The sequence below is a fragment of the Haliotis rubra genome, unplaced genomic scaffold (genome assembly GCF_003918875.1).
Source record: "Haliotis rubra isolate DU_JTF1 unplaced genomic scaffold, ASM391887v1 Scf36, whole genome shotgun sequence".
Taxonomy (NCBI): domain Eukaryota; kingdom Metazoa; phylum Mollusca; class Gastropoda; order Lepetellida; family Haliotidae; genus Haliotis; species Haliotis rubra.
The window spans coordinates 341618-356259 of record NW_025767035.1 but is presented as its reverse complement, the minus strand read 5'-3'; the positions used below and the strand labels follow the sequence as shown (position 1 = coordinate 356259).

Genomic DNA, 14642 nt, shown 5'->3' with positions numbered 1-14642 from the left:
AGCAGTGTAACTGTTGAAATATGAATCATATTTGTGTCATTTCAATTTGAGCTACTTTGGTCATTTGCCATGATTATGGATGGTTCTGAACACATTAGACATGAAATGGGGAATGGTTGCCAAAGAACTGTGAAATACCTTTGGGAGGTTTATTGTTCAGTACAAGGAGAAAGAGCCTGGTGTTTATCTGTGCTACTATATAATAAACCTAATAACGCTGCAGGTAAAATGTGATGTTTATTGTGTGAACCCATCTGTCACACATCAGGTGTCCTTTGGCAAATTGCTTTAGCCTACAGCATGTGAACGAGAGTAACACCACAACATTTAACTGGTAGGTCACAGCATTGTGGGAAGTGGGTCCGTGAGTGAGCTTAACGTCACTTTCAGTTATAATAGTTATGTTATTTTTGTGACGTGTGACGATGAAGATGTGTAATCGCTGGGCAACTTTTTTATGGGAGCCACGGATTATCCTGCGGTTTAACCAATTCCACGGCATCACGAAGAGCGTTATTGCAAGGGATGACTATAAGAGACGTCAACTTGATGGGGAGGATAGCCCAAAGTGATGAAGGTTTGGGATGTAACGACTTTAATGAAACCCACTTGGTTGGGTACAGAGCTGACAGCCTAGGAACACAATCAGGGTCAATCCAGGATTCAAACCTAACTGCCTGGTATCTGGCACCCAGCCCTCTGCCCCTCCTCCATCACCACTACAAGTGACCTGGACTCCCATCATCATGGCTCTGACCGCCTCCGTGGTTAGAGCGTCCGCCAGAGAGCGGAAGGTTGTGGGTTCGATCCCCGACCGCGTCATACCAAAAGACGTTAAAATATGGTACTTGTTGGTCCCTGCCTGGCGCTCGGCATTAATGGGTACAACAAGGACTGGTCGGCTCAGAGTCAGTATACTGTGTCTGAGTGGGGTATTCATGCTTCACTGCGGCATGGTATCTTAGTGGGCTAGCACTATAAAACCAGCTTCAGTCTGGGCTAGTACAAGCAGCCGCACATACACATATACACACGCATGCACGTCGTCATATGAGCGAAATATTCTCAAGCACGACGTAAAACCCAATTTCACTTCACCTCATCATGGCTCTGCAAGGTGGCATTCATGTAATGTCACTGCATTTAAAAATTGTGGTAAATACGTAGCTGAACTAGTGAATGTGTGTGATTTTCTCATAGACCTTTGTAGTGAAGATTAAGTTTAGCACAGCAGTTCATAGGTCCAACTTGTGTCATTGAATGCACACCAACCTCCTCTTTTCCAGTTGGATTAGATTATGTCATCTAGATTTAACTACCGGTATACCCATCTTGAAAATGTTAATACCCTGAAAACAATGCAGTCATATCATGTGACTATGTGACTATGTGACTATGTGACTGTGGTATTATAATTGATGCATGCTCATTTACATATTCTGTGACAATGTTTGGTAAATTGTATAAGAAAACGCATACCAGTATTAATATTTTAACAATGAAACACAAATATCCACAAATCATCATACAGCATCACTAAATGTCACAGGTGTAAAAGCCAAATATTGTCTTGTGTTTGTGTCTTTTTAGTCAAAGATGCAGGAGGCAAAAACTATTCTCAATTTCAAAATCTGAAAACAGAAGATAGACCCATAATCAGTAACAACAACAAATTTTCGGATATAACTTTAAAAAATGCCATTTGATTATTTGAGGTACTTTTTTCACCTTGTTTAAATACTATTTTCCTAAAATAATGTGAGTTAAATATGAAATAAATTTTGACAACTAAACAATCTACAAAAACTGCTGTTTTGCAACTTTTGCAGATTCCCCCAACAAGTGTACTCATGTCAGACAAAAACTCACATGGGCCTCATAACACATTCGTATTTGTAATACAGTATTCTCCACTAACTGCCTTTCCTTTGAAACTCATAAAGATCACATCTTTTCCTCTGATTCAGATGCCTCTGTTTGGAGATGAGACAAACCATCAGTCACAGGTCAAGTGAGGTCACTTTCCAATTAGCAGGAACTATTCTAAATTCTCAGTATGAGTTATCAATGCAATGAGGGCAGTACATCTGATTTCTGTATCTTGAAAACATCACCAAAAAAATACACAAATTGTGCCATGACATATACTGTTGAGGGAACATTTTGATTTGTGTTGGTTTGCTTCTGTTCAGATTGAAATTCCAACTAGGACACAAAAACTATGCTTCACAACATCTTGATCAAATTAAGAAAATGGAGAAGCTGAAATCCTCTGTGGACAGTTGTTGACAGTTGTTGACAGTTGTTGATAGTTGTGGACAGTTGTTGAGATAACATCCTGTATTATCCAGAATATCATACCTGCACTGTATTTATAAATGACATCCTGGATCCATTTGCTAATTTAGCTTCATTTTGAACCCAATGCAATTATTCTCTTAAAATATTCTGTAAATACTGTACTGTTAGATAAGAGAATTACATATGATGAGGTCACTTCCAAAACAATGGTTGATGGATCTCGGGTTCATAATCTAAGGGACCGTTCATAATTTATGGCTAGGGGGGTGAGGATGATTTTTATGGAGATGCCTGTACAATGTGAATGACCCCCACCTAAAATTCATGTACAAAGTAAGTGGCACCCCATACATGTCATGTACAAAATCATTGACCCCCTCCTCCTTCCAATTATTTTTTAATAATTTTATGTACCAAATTGCTGACCCCTCCTAGTGCATGTGTACAAAACTGATGACCCCCATCTCCCCAGAACAAAACCCCCACTTAAAATCACCCCACCCCACCCCTTACTAAAAATTAATAATAATAAAAAAAATACATAAATTATGAACGGTCCTCAATAGCGATATCTCCTGGATTGTCAAGGACAATGACTGACTGATGATGATGGTCACAGTTTCCTGAGGATATGAAGCTAATGCTGTGGTCAGTGTGCCTTGTGCTATGAATACAAGGACTGCTCCAGCAACTGAAAGTATAAATTAAGAAACATGTCACCTCCTTGTGGATACCCAGCTGTATACATCACTGACTCCACATTAGACCAATTCAGGACTTCCGTACTATCTATCACAAGGTATGGCCAAATTGATTTTTTTTGTTTCTCATGAACATTTTCAAAACTGACTGGGTAGGGAACTGCATTTTCCTCTTTTATTTTAGTTCGTTGGTAGGTAAGAAATGTATAAAAGAAAACTTGATTCAAATCTAATACATGACCTGTTAAAGCCCTGCAACCCACAATAGGAAGTATGAAGTGAAATTCTGTACATGGACAAAGCAAACTGGGAGTCTGACACACCATAAGTAATATGAAGTATTGGTATGAACAAAGTTGGAATTCAGATCAAAATTTAAAAATGTGATTACAAAGGTAATAAGTATTAAGAGCAGGTTTAATTGTATGACGGGCATGTCATGGGTCACAAAAAATACCAGTTTAGTTGACCAAGATGAATGATTGGTTTTAGTTTTGTGGAACCAGTATTTTTTTTCTCTGCATTGTCATTTTGAAAGAGAAATTGGAGGACAATGTAATAAGTATCAATCAGACCAAGACAATCAGCAACATTTACCTGTTATTCTGACTAGGTAATTTTATTATTTGTGATGTGTTGATTTGTGGATAACTTCATACAACAATATTCACAATAATGCAGTATTATTAATTCATATCGCTTGATGAAACATTGACAACAAGAAAGACTCTTTTTTCTTAATTTGTTGGTCATAGATGTAGTGCATAATCATAATTATGTCATGTCAATCACATGGCACACATGATGACTACCGAAAATGCTTGCAAACTGCCTCATTTGAATTGCATTATTCTTTAAGGACTTTCAAACAACAAAGCCATGGGAGACATCTTTACCTGTTGTAGCGTGAACTCTGCATGTCCGTTGGCTTCGTGTTTGCTGTATATGTCTGCAAAAGAGTAGGATGTACTTCTAATCACATACAGAAGATGAACAGATATTCTCCATGACTACTCATCAAATACAACCTATCCTATAGCTGTGGAAAGCATAACACTGTTCAGTTCAATGCCATGATATGTTTTCTTATGTTTTAGTGATGCCTAACCAAAGGAAATAACTGCTAACAAAAATTAACAAATGCAAATCAGAAAAGGAAAAAGAATAAATTCAGGGTAGTTTTGTGGGTTGATGAATGGACTATTACTGGGAGTAATGGACACTATTTCATCAACTATTGTTCTCATTGTTCGAGAATCATAATGTCCGTTCGGTTTTGAAATTCACAGTTTTGAAAACTCATAATGATTTACTTACTGAACAGTTTCATGAGTCTGGCTAGAAGTATGAGGAAGTTGTCCAGCTCGATGCCGTTGTTTTCATTGCCGTAGCGGAAGATGATGGCAACCATTGTTTTGTGACTCACTTTGTACCCTGATGAAGAAGAAAAACTTAATAAAACAGGACATTTAACAAGTTTTGTTTCTGGAACTTCATAATCTGATTCATTGTTTCACCTGTTCATAAGAGAGATCAGAGTTGATTATTTGCAATATTCAAGTATTTCAGGCAATGGGTTCACATAGACGTGTGAAGATCCGGTCTAGAATTGGTATTCAGCAACCCTATACCAGTTGAGGCAACTAACAGGATCGGGTGGTCACCTGTAATCGTATCCCATTTGCGTTGATCAATGCTCAAGCTGTTGATCACTGGATTTTCTAGTCCAGACTGGAATATATACATACCGCCGCCATATAGCTGGAATATTGCTGAGTGAGGCATTAAACAACAAAGAAACATCAAAAAACCTGTGGTGGAGGACAAAGGAAACATAACGATGGAAGAATCTACCTCGAAACGTCGCTCAACGCAAATAAACCAGAAGTTGTCATCCATAAAGTTGTATATTTCCTTTGTTGACTCACCAACTTCTAGAATGCCGATCGAACAATTATGTTGGAGGACATGATTTGGGAACTCAAATTGACAGCGAACCTCTGGGTTGGTTTGTGTGACTCACCAGCTGCAGGTAGTGCCCTCTGTAACTCGTACGAGTTCATAGTTCCAGATTTGTTGGCATCATACTGATAGAAAACTTTCTGGAATGAAATCAATTTGTTGGAAATGTCAGAAACAAATAATCTTCCTGACTTTTTTTCTCACGTCTTTACATAAATTCTGAACTGAACACTGAGAGCATAGAAAATAATGTGTCATGGATTAAAAAAAGAATTGTATGGCTTGTACTTTCAGACAATTGTTGGTAAGTTCAAAAAAGATATAACAATAATATTTCAAATTTTTCACATTGTTGTTAATAACTTTTTTGCTGACATGATCACTGAAATTTAGATTTAAATGTCATCATAATGAATGGTATTATGGCCAAGGATATAAGACTACAAATTTTGAAAATGGAAAAAAGGGGAAAACAAAGGTTGACAAAACCAGTATGGTTGTGGTTATGTCACCCATGTGTACCAACCTTCCAGCTGCGCAGATGATTCCACAAGTAGCTCAGTTCATTTATGCCAAGTCGACCAGAGTTGTCTACCTTGGTAGTGTTAAGGATAACTTGCAATATGATCTAAGACAGATATATCAGAAAACATAAATCCTCTTTGACTGAAAACCATGCATGTAAACAACAGAATATTCCTTTACAAGATATAGTGTGAGTTATTATTATCAAGTTATTATTTTTTTCTAAAGGATTGCTATATATTACTTGAACTGCATGTCAGGCAGTTCTGGTATTCGTACCTATGATCCCAATGAGCAAACTGGATCATGAGTGAGTTGAGATCAACAGTAGATATCAAACTGAGAAAGTGTAATCTCAAATTTGACATGTGTAACATGTGTTAGATATCCAACACTTTGATAAAACCCATGAACACAGAAATGGTGCTGACAGACCATGTATCATGATCAGGGTTAACATAAGATTATATACCTTGGCAACAATTTCATGGCTTCCTAATCCCAATTGTACTGTACAACATCTGCTCTAACTTGTATATATGCTCCTTCATCCTTATGCTGTTCATCACTTGCTTGATAACGGTGTTAGAACCTACACCGAAACGTCTCTCACAGCAATAAAGAAGTTGTTCATCCATATATTGTTATCCTTCCTTACTGCTCCAACTTCTAAATGCCTCTCAAAGAAGTTAACAATATCATGATGTGGTTATTTTATTTTATTTTGATAGTGATTGAGTTCTATATCGGGCAGGTTTTAGAGATAAGTAAGTCCATGTTGTTGGAACCAGGAATGTGACATATATGTGCAATTTTGGTTGGTGTTCAATATGATTAATATTTGGTGACGGACGTTAACAGAGATTCAAGTTTTGACTCATGGTCTTTGACTGTACAAGCATACACCTTAACCTCTACACTACCTTACAGCCCTTTAAGTCTATTATGTACGTTTGATATGTAGAAAGGATACATCCATGAGGCTGACAAAGGACTTGCAGGCATCAATTCCTATCTCTCTGTGAAGGGGTTCTGGAACAGAAGTCAAAGCTGAACTACTTGGACAAGACAGCTGAATATTCATATGACAAGAAAATATACAATAAGTAAAATTGGGCACTGACAAGTTGGAACAGGATAACTAGAAATGTAAGCAGAAAATATACACAGGTCAAACATTTTACTTGTCCTACGAGTAACTCCACATCAGCTGGTTGGACTTTGTAATGCATACACTCTGGTGATAGATGTGACATCAAAAACTTTTAAACTTGTTTTAAACTATAAATAATTACTGTAGATATATTCTGTGAGTATAAGGACATACTAAGTGAAGTTTGTGATAAATAAAGATGGAATCTCCCTTGCCAGATAAGTGGCAAACAGGGCAGGTACATACATGAGTTGAAGTCTCTTAACTGATTAGACCCTTCACATGCAAAACAAGTAATGTCAAACAATGAGTTTTGAAAACGACAACATCCAAATCAAACGGTCACCTCTAATCCCACTCACCTTTTTTTAATGCATCATTAATGGCGATCTTCAATTCAAAGGGATTCACTTCCATGTCCTGGGAAAATGTAGAATTTGAACATATATAACTCTGTTACCATACACACATGGCATCACAACTAATGTAGCTGAATTTCTCCAACCTTGTTAACCCACCGTGACAATGTCTGGCATGTGACCTTTCCACAAGGGACATAACTCTTTCTTCGGCTAAAGGTAAGTCTGCAAACATCATGTCAGAGTAGCACTTTCCAATATTTCTTGAGTTTAAATCATTTATGCCAAAACGTTTTGATTTTGGAAGCGTTTTCCCTTATGCTTATCTATCATAAGAGATTTGATCACATGGAGTGTTAATTTGGAGTTATAAATTATGTGTTATTACATTCGTGAGAGTTACTGAGTATTTGTTGAATGACTGACTAGAATCGAAGTAGGGAATTATTTCAACCTCTCCTGCAGCTTTGTAGAAAAACTGTTTGAATTTTTCCTCTTGTTCCTTGTAGCCTGCTGACGGTTCTGGGGGAGGGATGGTGATCTTAGCTGGCTTCTCATCGCTGTACCTGTACAAGGAGACCTTCGTGATCAGTCACTGGCAACCATGAAGCAGTCACCAAAGTAATTATTTAGTCTATCTACAGCCTACAGTATACCATAATTACAGACCGCCTCCGTGCTTTAGTGGTTAGAGCGTCCGCCTGGAGAGCGGAAGGTCGCGGGTTTCGATCCCCGACCGCGTCATACCAAAAGACGTTAAAATATGGTACTTGTTGGTCCCTGCCTGGCGCTCGGCATTAATGGGTACAACAAGGACTGGTCGGCTCGGTGGGGTATTCATGCTTCACTGCCGCATGGTATCTCAGTGGGATAGCACTATAAAACCAGCTTAAGTCTGGGCTAGTACAAGCAGCCGCACATACACATACACACACATGCACGTCGTCATATGAGCGAAATATTCTCAAGCACAACGTTAAACCCAATTTCAGCTCACCTCACCCATAATCACAACATAAATTCAATCAGCCATATATTTGAATGTAAAGAAAAGAATTGTACTGTTGATTCTTAAACAATCCGATGAAGGGGATTGTTGCCCTTGCTTAAGTTACCTATCCTAAACTCAACACAGTGGCAACATGTTCATGTTAATTATCTGCTCCAAAAATATTGGTGAATAAGGTTCAAGCATGGAAGTGCTTGGAGTTTTTATTACGAATGAACATATTCAATTTTCCCAAATCCCCAAAATGGTCATAAAAAAATCATGAAATTAGGCACATCTAACACAATTTGGCATGAGTGGCCTGATATTTTGGACTGAAGATTAAAAATTGATTGTACAGAATTGCCTCCCTTAGGTGATGCAGAAACCGATTCTGAATATCTTTCTAGGTTTGTCAGCCCCATCTCAGTGATTGTTGTAAACCTCTAAGACAACCTGACTTGGGTTTTTCTACGATACATAAGATATACAGCTGTGTCCTCCATTATCATAATGCTGTCCTTACTCTGCCACGTTGCCCTTCTCAAAGAAAAACCTGACGTAGTAGTCCACCTCTTGATGGGGCTCGTATGTACACGGCATCACAACATAGTCCCCTGGAGGGAAGGCGAACCGTTTCACCACCTGTCTGGTGTTGCTGAAGGCATTGCACCGAGCGTAAGGATTGTTGTAGTCAAAGAAGTCCTTGTTGAGAGGTATGGGGTCATCCCTTGAACACTGCAAGACAACACCTCTCTTGATCAGTCACATCTTCTCAACATCAAGTCATTTATTTCACTTAAAACAAGAAAGAATCATAAAAGAAAAAGTAATATGTAATATGATGTTGCCATTAGAAGATTTGTTTTCACTTTTTAATGATAACCTTAAGAGGAAAGGATAAGGAAAGCTAGAATTTTAAATCCACTGGTATTGATATTTTCCTTTAATTGGCATTCATTCAACTCTGATCCATTTTATACTTAAAAGTCTCTCTTCATGTTCCATTTCTCCAGAAAAAAAGTTGAATTTCAAACTTGAATATATTACAAACTACATTTTAGGTTTGGAGTCAGTGTTGAGTAAGTGAATGCTAAATAACAAAATAATTAAATAATTACAAAGTTCATTTGATGTACCTAATGGAAATTGAAAAAGAGTTGGCACATTAATGAGGTCATCAACTCATATTCAAAAAAAAAAGGAGTAGACAAATATTCAATTCAATTTACCCTACATATATGAATACTGTTTAAATCTGCCTACCCAGTATATTTCAAATATTACATTCTGCCTACCCTGCATATTACAAATATTACATTCTGCCTACCCTGTATATTACAAATCCTAGGAAAAGAAATCTGGGTCCTTTATTTTTTTATCTTGCGTCTGTCTTTCTGCATCACTTGCACTATAAAGCTGCAGTGGCTGTCATCATCATCGTCTGTGTCTTGTAGACCAACATGGTACTGAGGGTTGGTCCAGAACGTATCTGCAATGGAGGGAGTGTTAATTAGAATGGAAGGTGTGAGGGAACTAGATTTTGTACCTTAAAGTTGTATTTGCAATCACAAATACAGTTATGTTAGATCTGACCGATTTAAAAAAACAAACATTGTGTATTCATAGCCTTTAATTTTGCCTCTAACAATGACTAGCACTAGAATTTGTACCTAAAAGTACAAGTGTAATCACAAATACAATATTTTTTAGATCCGACCACTTTTAAAAAAGGCATCATATATTCTTTAGCCTATAATCTTGCCGACCTGATACAGACAGACAGACAGACAGACAGACAGACAGGTTTTATTCAGTAATGTAGGCACAGTGGCCCATAGTACAGTTGAATTTTCATTTTAACAAATATTGGTCACGTGACACGAAATTATGGTTTTACATGTGATTTAAGGATGGACATCAAATGTTTTATGAAAATGGCAGCTGATTTAATAGTGTCATCGTTATTAGAATTAAGTATTTTATATATCGTTTGTGGGGCATCGTTAAAGCATTTTAGATACTTCTTTCGGCCAGCAGAGAATGCCTCACAGTCTAATAATAAGTGACGTTAGTCTTCAGTTTTACCAGAAGAACAATGAGAACATGATAAATCTTCCAATGTATTTTTATCTTTTCTATAACGCTGTATTTTTAAGGCATGTAGAGAGATTCTAAATTTACAAAATTTCTTAAAAGGGACTTATCATTAAGGACCCTAATATATTTTTCAGGTCCCAACATCGATTTACATTGTGAATAATGACTTAGAAAAACTCGATGAATTTACTGATGCGCTGCCAATTCTGAATATATATATCTTTTATTCGTTGCTTAAAAGTTAACAAAAACATTTTATATCACCAACATCTTGCTTAAACCAAACATAAGAAAACCCGCTTTGAAAATAACACATTTTCGACACCAGAAGCCCAAGAATACTTTCCACGCTTGTCTAGGGATAATAATAATTGATAGCTTTGATAGGGGTAGCGATAATCAGGCATTCTTATAAGTTTAATCCAGTATCTGATAGCTCTCATTTGACTCTCAATATGCATGCTATAGCGGCCTGTATCGCCAAGTACGGCTTTGTTGGAAGCAAATTTACCTACAGTAAGAAATCTTTTAAAATATGATGCATGCACATTTTCTATAGCTTCAAATAGTTTACTCCCCAAATTTCAGATCCATATAACAATATTGGTGCTATTTTAGTGTCAAAAGTAAGCAAGCTGAGTCAAATGAAATAAACTTATTAGCCTTAAACAGTTTAAAAATAGGAAATAATGCCTTCTTAGCTTGTGCTGCAAGGGTTTTAGATGCCATGGACCAATTTAATCGGCTGGAAAATAGAAGACCCAAATATTTATAATATGAAACAACATTAATACTTTTGCCACGGAATAACCATTTTTCAGAATGTGCCACTATACCCCCATTTCTAAAGACAACTATGTTAGATATTTCCATATTCAACTCTAGTCCCCATGTGTCACAAAATGTTTGAAGAATATTTATCTGTCTCTCTGCAGTCCGTTTACCATGAATGAAAACGTAACAATATCATCTGCAAAGAGAAGCAAAAGTAAATCTTTGATTTGGGGAGTAACAAATATTCCATTAATACACGATTTATACATATCATCTACAAGTTCATTAATAAAGAAGATGAAGAGTACGGGGCTTATTACACAGCCTTGTCGCGACACCAACGGAAGTGTTAAACGATTCAGTGTTGCCAGAATTAGTTCTAACACAGGCTGCAACAGAGTCATACATGCTTCTTAAAATATTATACATTTTGCCATGGCATCCTTTGGTATGTAACATAAATAGCAATTTCTTTACGGTCAACAAAATCAAAGGCTTTCTTTAAAGTCGATGAAAGCTAATAGAATCTCCCTTTGGTCTGCAGAGGTACTTTGTACATAATGACTGTAATATAAATAAATTATCAGTTGTACTATAATCGATCTAAAACCAGCTTGAGCCTCGCCAAGTAGCTCGTTTAGATCAACCCAGGCGCCAGAACGTTTTTCTAATATATTAGCAAATAATTTTCCAGAAATGTTTAGAAGAGATATTCCACGATAGTTGCATGGTTCTGATACACTCCCAGACTTGAATAAAGGGACAATCATACCTATATTCCATACCGATGGGAATTTACCACTATCAAGAACTACATTAAATAAATCTTTCAAATATGACACTAAAGAAGTAAAAGTAGATTTGTAAAATGAGGGAGGGATACCGCCATGCCCCGCTGCCTTATTCCATTTCAATTCATTTATAGATTTTATTACCTCATCTTCGGTAATTGGAGTTGACAAAACATCATGCGAGAATGAAAGCTCTTCACACTCGTCCACAGTTATAAGCGTTGAGACAAAATCATACACTGATTTATCAAAATCTGAAAGCAGTTTCAGATCTCTACAGGAAAGGAGACCTTTGAAGTAATGATACCATTGGTACGGAGAAATATTATCTGTGAGAACCGCTTTCTGAAGATGGCGCTTTAACGTGCTCCAAAATATCTTACAGTCAGGATTTCTTGCTGCTATTTTAATATCATCTGCAGCTTTGGCTAAATAATTATCTTTTTAATTGGCAACATTTTTTAAAATTGTGTTTTGCATTCAAATAAGAATCGAGGTTAGAATCGCGACTTATGCTTTCTGGAAATAGTTTAAAAGTCTGTATATTTTCGGACTTAAGTTTGCCGCATTCTTGATCAAACCAAGGAGATTGGCGCCGATTGACGGTGATAGGGTGAAATGAGTCTGATGGCTCCAGCTCTAACGCCTGATAATTGAAGTAGGGATGTAATTTCAGAAATGGCAGAGTTAACATCAGTATACAGTAGGTCTCTGAAATCATTCAGGATACCATTCTTTATGCCATCTACCAAGTACATATGAAAACTCTCTCTCTGGTCCTCCCAGAGTTTATACCCTCTACGGACTTGAACATGGGTATTACTGTATCGCTACTTAAGCAAGCGCTGGAGGCGATTATGTCATGGATTACACAAACAATCGGGAGGTGATCCGACTCTTGTGCGAGGTTTAACCTCAAAACTATCAATATTGTTGAACATCTCAGATGAAATAAGCGCATAATCAACAGTACTACAACCGGTCTTTGAAATGTAACTTAAACTTCCGGGATATCAGGCAAACTTCTACCGTTCACAATGTGTATACTCATCGATTTACACAGCTCGAGTAAACACTTTCCATACATATTTGTGACAGTGTCATATGAATTGCGGGTTTATCAAAGTTATCCTGTGCGTAATCGTCACCAACGGGTATATAGTCGGAACCGCCATTTACTATAAAATCTGGCTCACTCGCTGTTCTGGCATTAAAATCACCAAACAAAATAAACTTACTGGCTTCCCCATAATCAAACAGTACTTGTAAAAGTTTATTTTCTAATATGTCTATGCCGTTGTCTTCTGTCGCTGTATACTCAGGCGATCTTTCTGGGTGGATGTATACAAATCCAATAAATATGTGGAAGCGTGCAGAGTCATCTGTTAATTTGAAAAATAAACAGTTCTCCCAGTCCATATACACTCTCTGAAAAAAAGAAGAAATATTCTTCCAAATAGAAACTGATATACCACCTGAATATCTGCCAACATTATGTCGCCTGGCGGCATTGCATACAAAATTATCAAAATTACTGAATGTAGCGTCCAGGACGTGCTGTGCATCAGGACTCATTGTCTCAATACAACTGAATACATCATGAGATTCACAAAATGATATAAAGTCAGGATCTGATATTTTGGTGTTTATACCACAGATATTCCAAGTACAAAACTTAGATAATGTGAAATACTTATCTCATGATCTTTAATATAAAGAGAAGATTCATCAACGGGCCACCGCCAATTTCCTATCTGGACCCTTGAGCAGACGACACATCGTGAAGGGAGTCAGCCTGGTGATGAGCAGACGACGGTTGTGTGGGGAAGCAGCGGTGGGGAATCAGAACGGTGATGAGCAGGTTGACTTCTGCTCGACCAATTACCAAGGCCGGCCCGATCTGGACGGATATCTTTGTTATACTCATCGAAAACAAAACATCACCGCCAATGACAAGCTTGTCATAGCTTAAAAGCTACCTTGCTCCCGCCCCTTGCCTGTTTCATAAAGGGAAATAACTGTTGTCTAATCCAGCTTAATGTTTTCGGTAAAATCCTCTGAAACTTTATTGATGCCATCCCCTTCAACTGACGTCTCCCCGCTCCATAACAGATTCCTTATCTTTATAAAATGTGAAACGGACAATGACTGGTCTGGTACGGACTTGCTATGCAAGTTTGATGGGCGTTGGCCAATGGGAACAGATGGTGCATTAGGCATGTTCAGTTTATTTGAGAGAAAGTCTCTAGCTTTACTTTCAACTGTGTCCCATGTTTCACCCTGTTCTTCTGCAATGCCATGTATAATGACGTTATTAAGCGCCTGGACTGGGCCTCTAACTTGTCTGTCTTCTTCTCCAAGAACGACACCCGGTCTCGAGGGAGTCGTTGTCAGACTGAAGCGCACGTGATCTGATCGTTGAAATCACGCGGCGGCGATCAAACTTATCGTTGAGAGAGGTAAGATCAGCCTGGATCGACTTTTAGTGCTACAGCGAGGTCCGACCCATCTGACAATGGCGCGATGACACGATCCCGGTGACATTGGTAGTGGATAATCTGGTCTGCATCCTATCCACGGGATTGATAGTCCTGCTCTGGGACTGGCGAGGTCCTGGGTTGGACTCAACGTCCCCCGAGACAGTTAAGAGGGTGAACAACAACACAGCGAGTCTGAGTGTCAAACGGGTACCCTGGGGTAGCCTTATAACGGGGCACAAAAACACACGTCTCACCCTGGTCGGAATAAAACATCCTATAGCTCTCCTCCAGGTTTCGGTACACACACCCATGTCGGCTTCACTGTATCTTCACACTTTCGTGCAACACCCTGTACCTTTAAATTGCTGTTGTGAATTGATATTTGGCCATTAATTGCAAATTTATGTGCCGTTCAATACACACGTCCACCTGGACAGGTAAGTCACGTGACCTGATACAACAACAACCTGATCTTCATGAACTACGGGAGACCTACCTGGTATGGAAG

The 14642-nt window shown here is 38.0% G+C and overlaps 1 protein-coding gene across 1 annotated transcript in view; it reads right to left on the bottom strand.

Annotated features, from left to right (window-relative positions):
* Positions 1 to 2836: 2836 nt before the first annotated feature.
* Positions 2837 to 14642, bottom strand: part of LOC124285419 (calpain-9-like) — a 41101-nt gene continuing 29295 nt past the window's right edge. The window contains 11 exon segments of the mRNA XM_046721641.1: positions 2837 to 2992; positions 3899 to 3951; positions 4320 to 4436; positions 5026 to 5104; positions 5491 to 5559; positions 6463 to 6521; positions 7005 to 7062; positions 7456 to 7567; positions 8516 to 8727; positions 9320 to 9367; positions 9369 to 9481. Coding sequence (XP_046577597.1) covers positions 2966 to 2992; positions 3899 to 3951; positions 4320 to 4436; positions 5026 to 5104; positions 5491 to 5559; positions 6463 to 6521; positions 7005 to 7062; positions 7456 to 7567; positions 8516 to 8727; positions 9320 to 9367; positions 9369 to 9481 — 947 coding nt within the window. The 3' untranslated portion in view covers positions 2837 to 2965.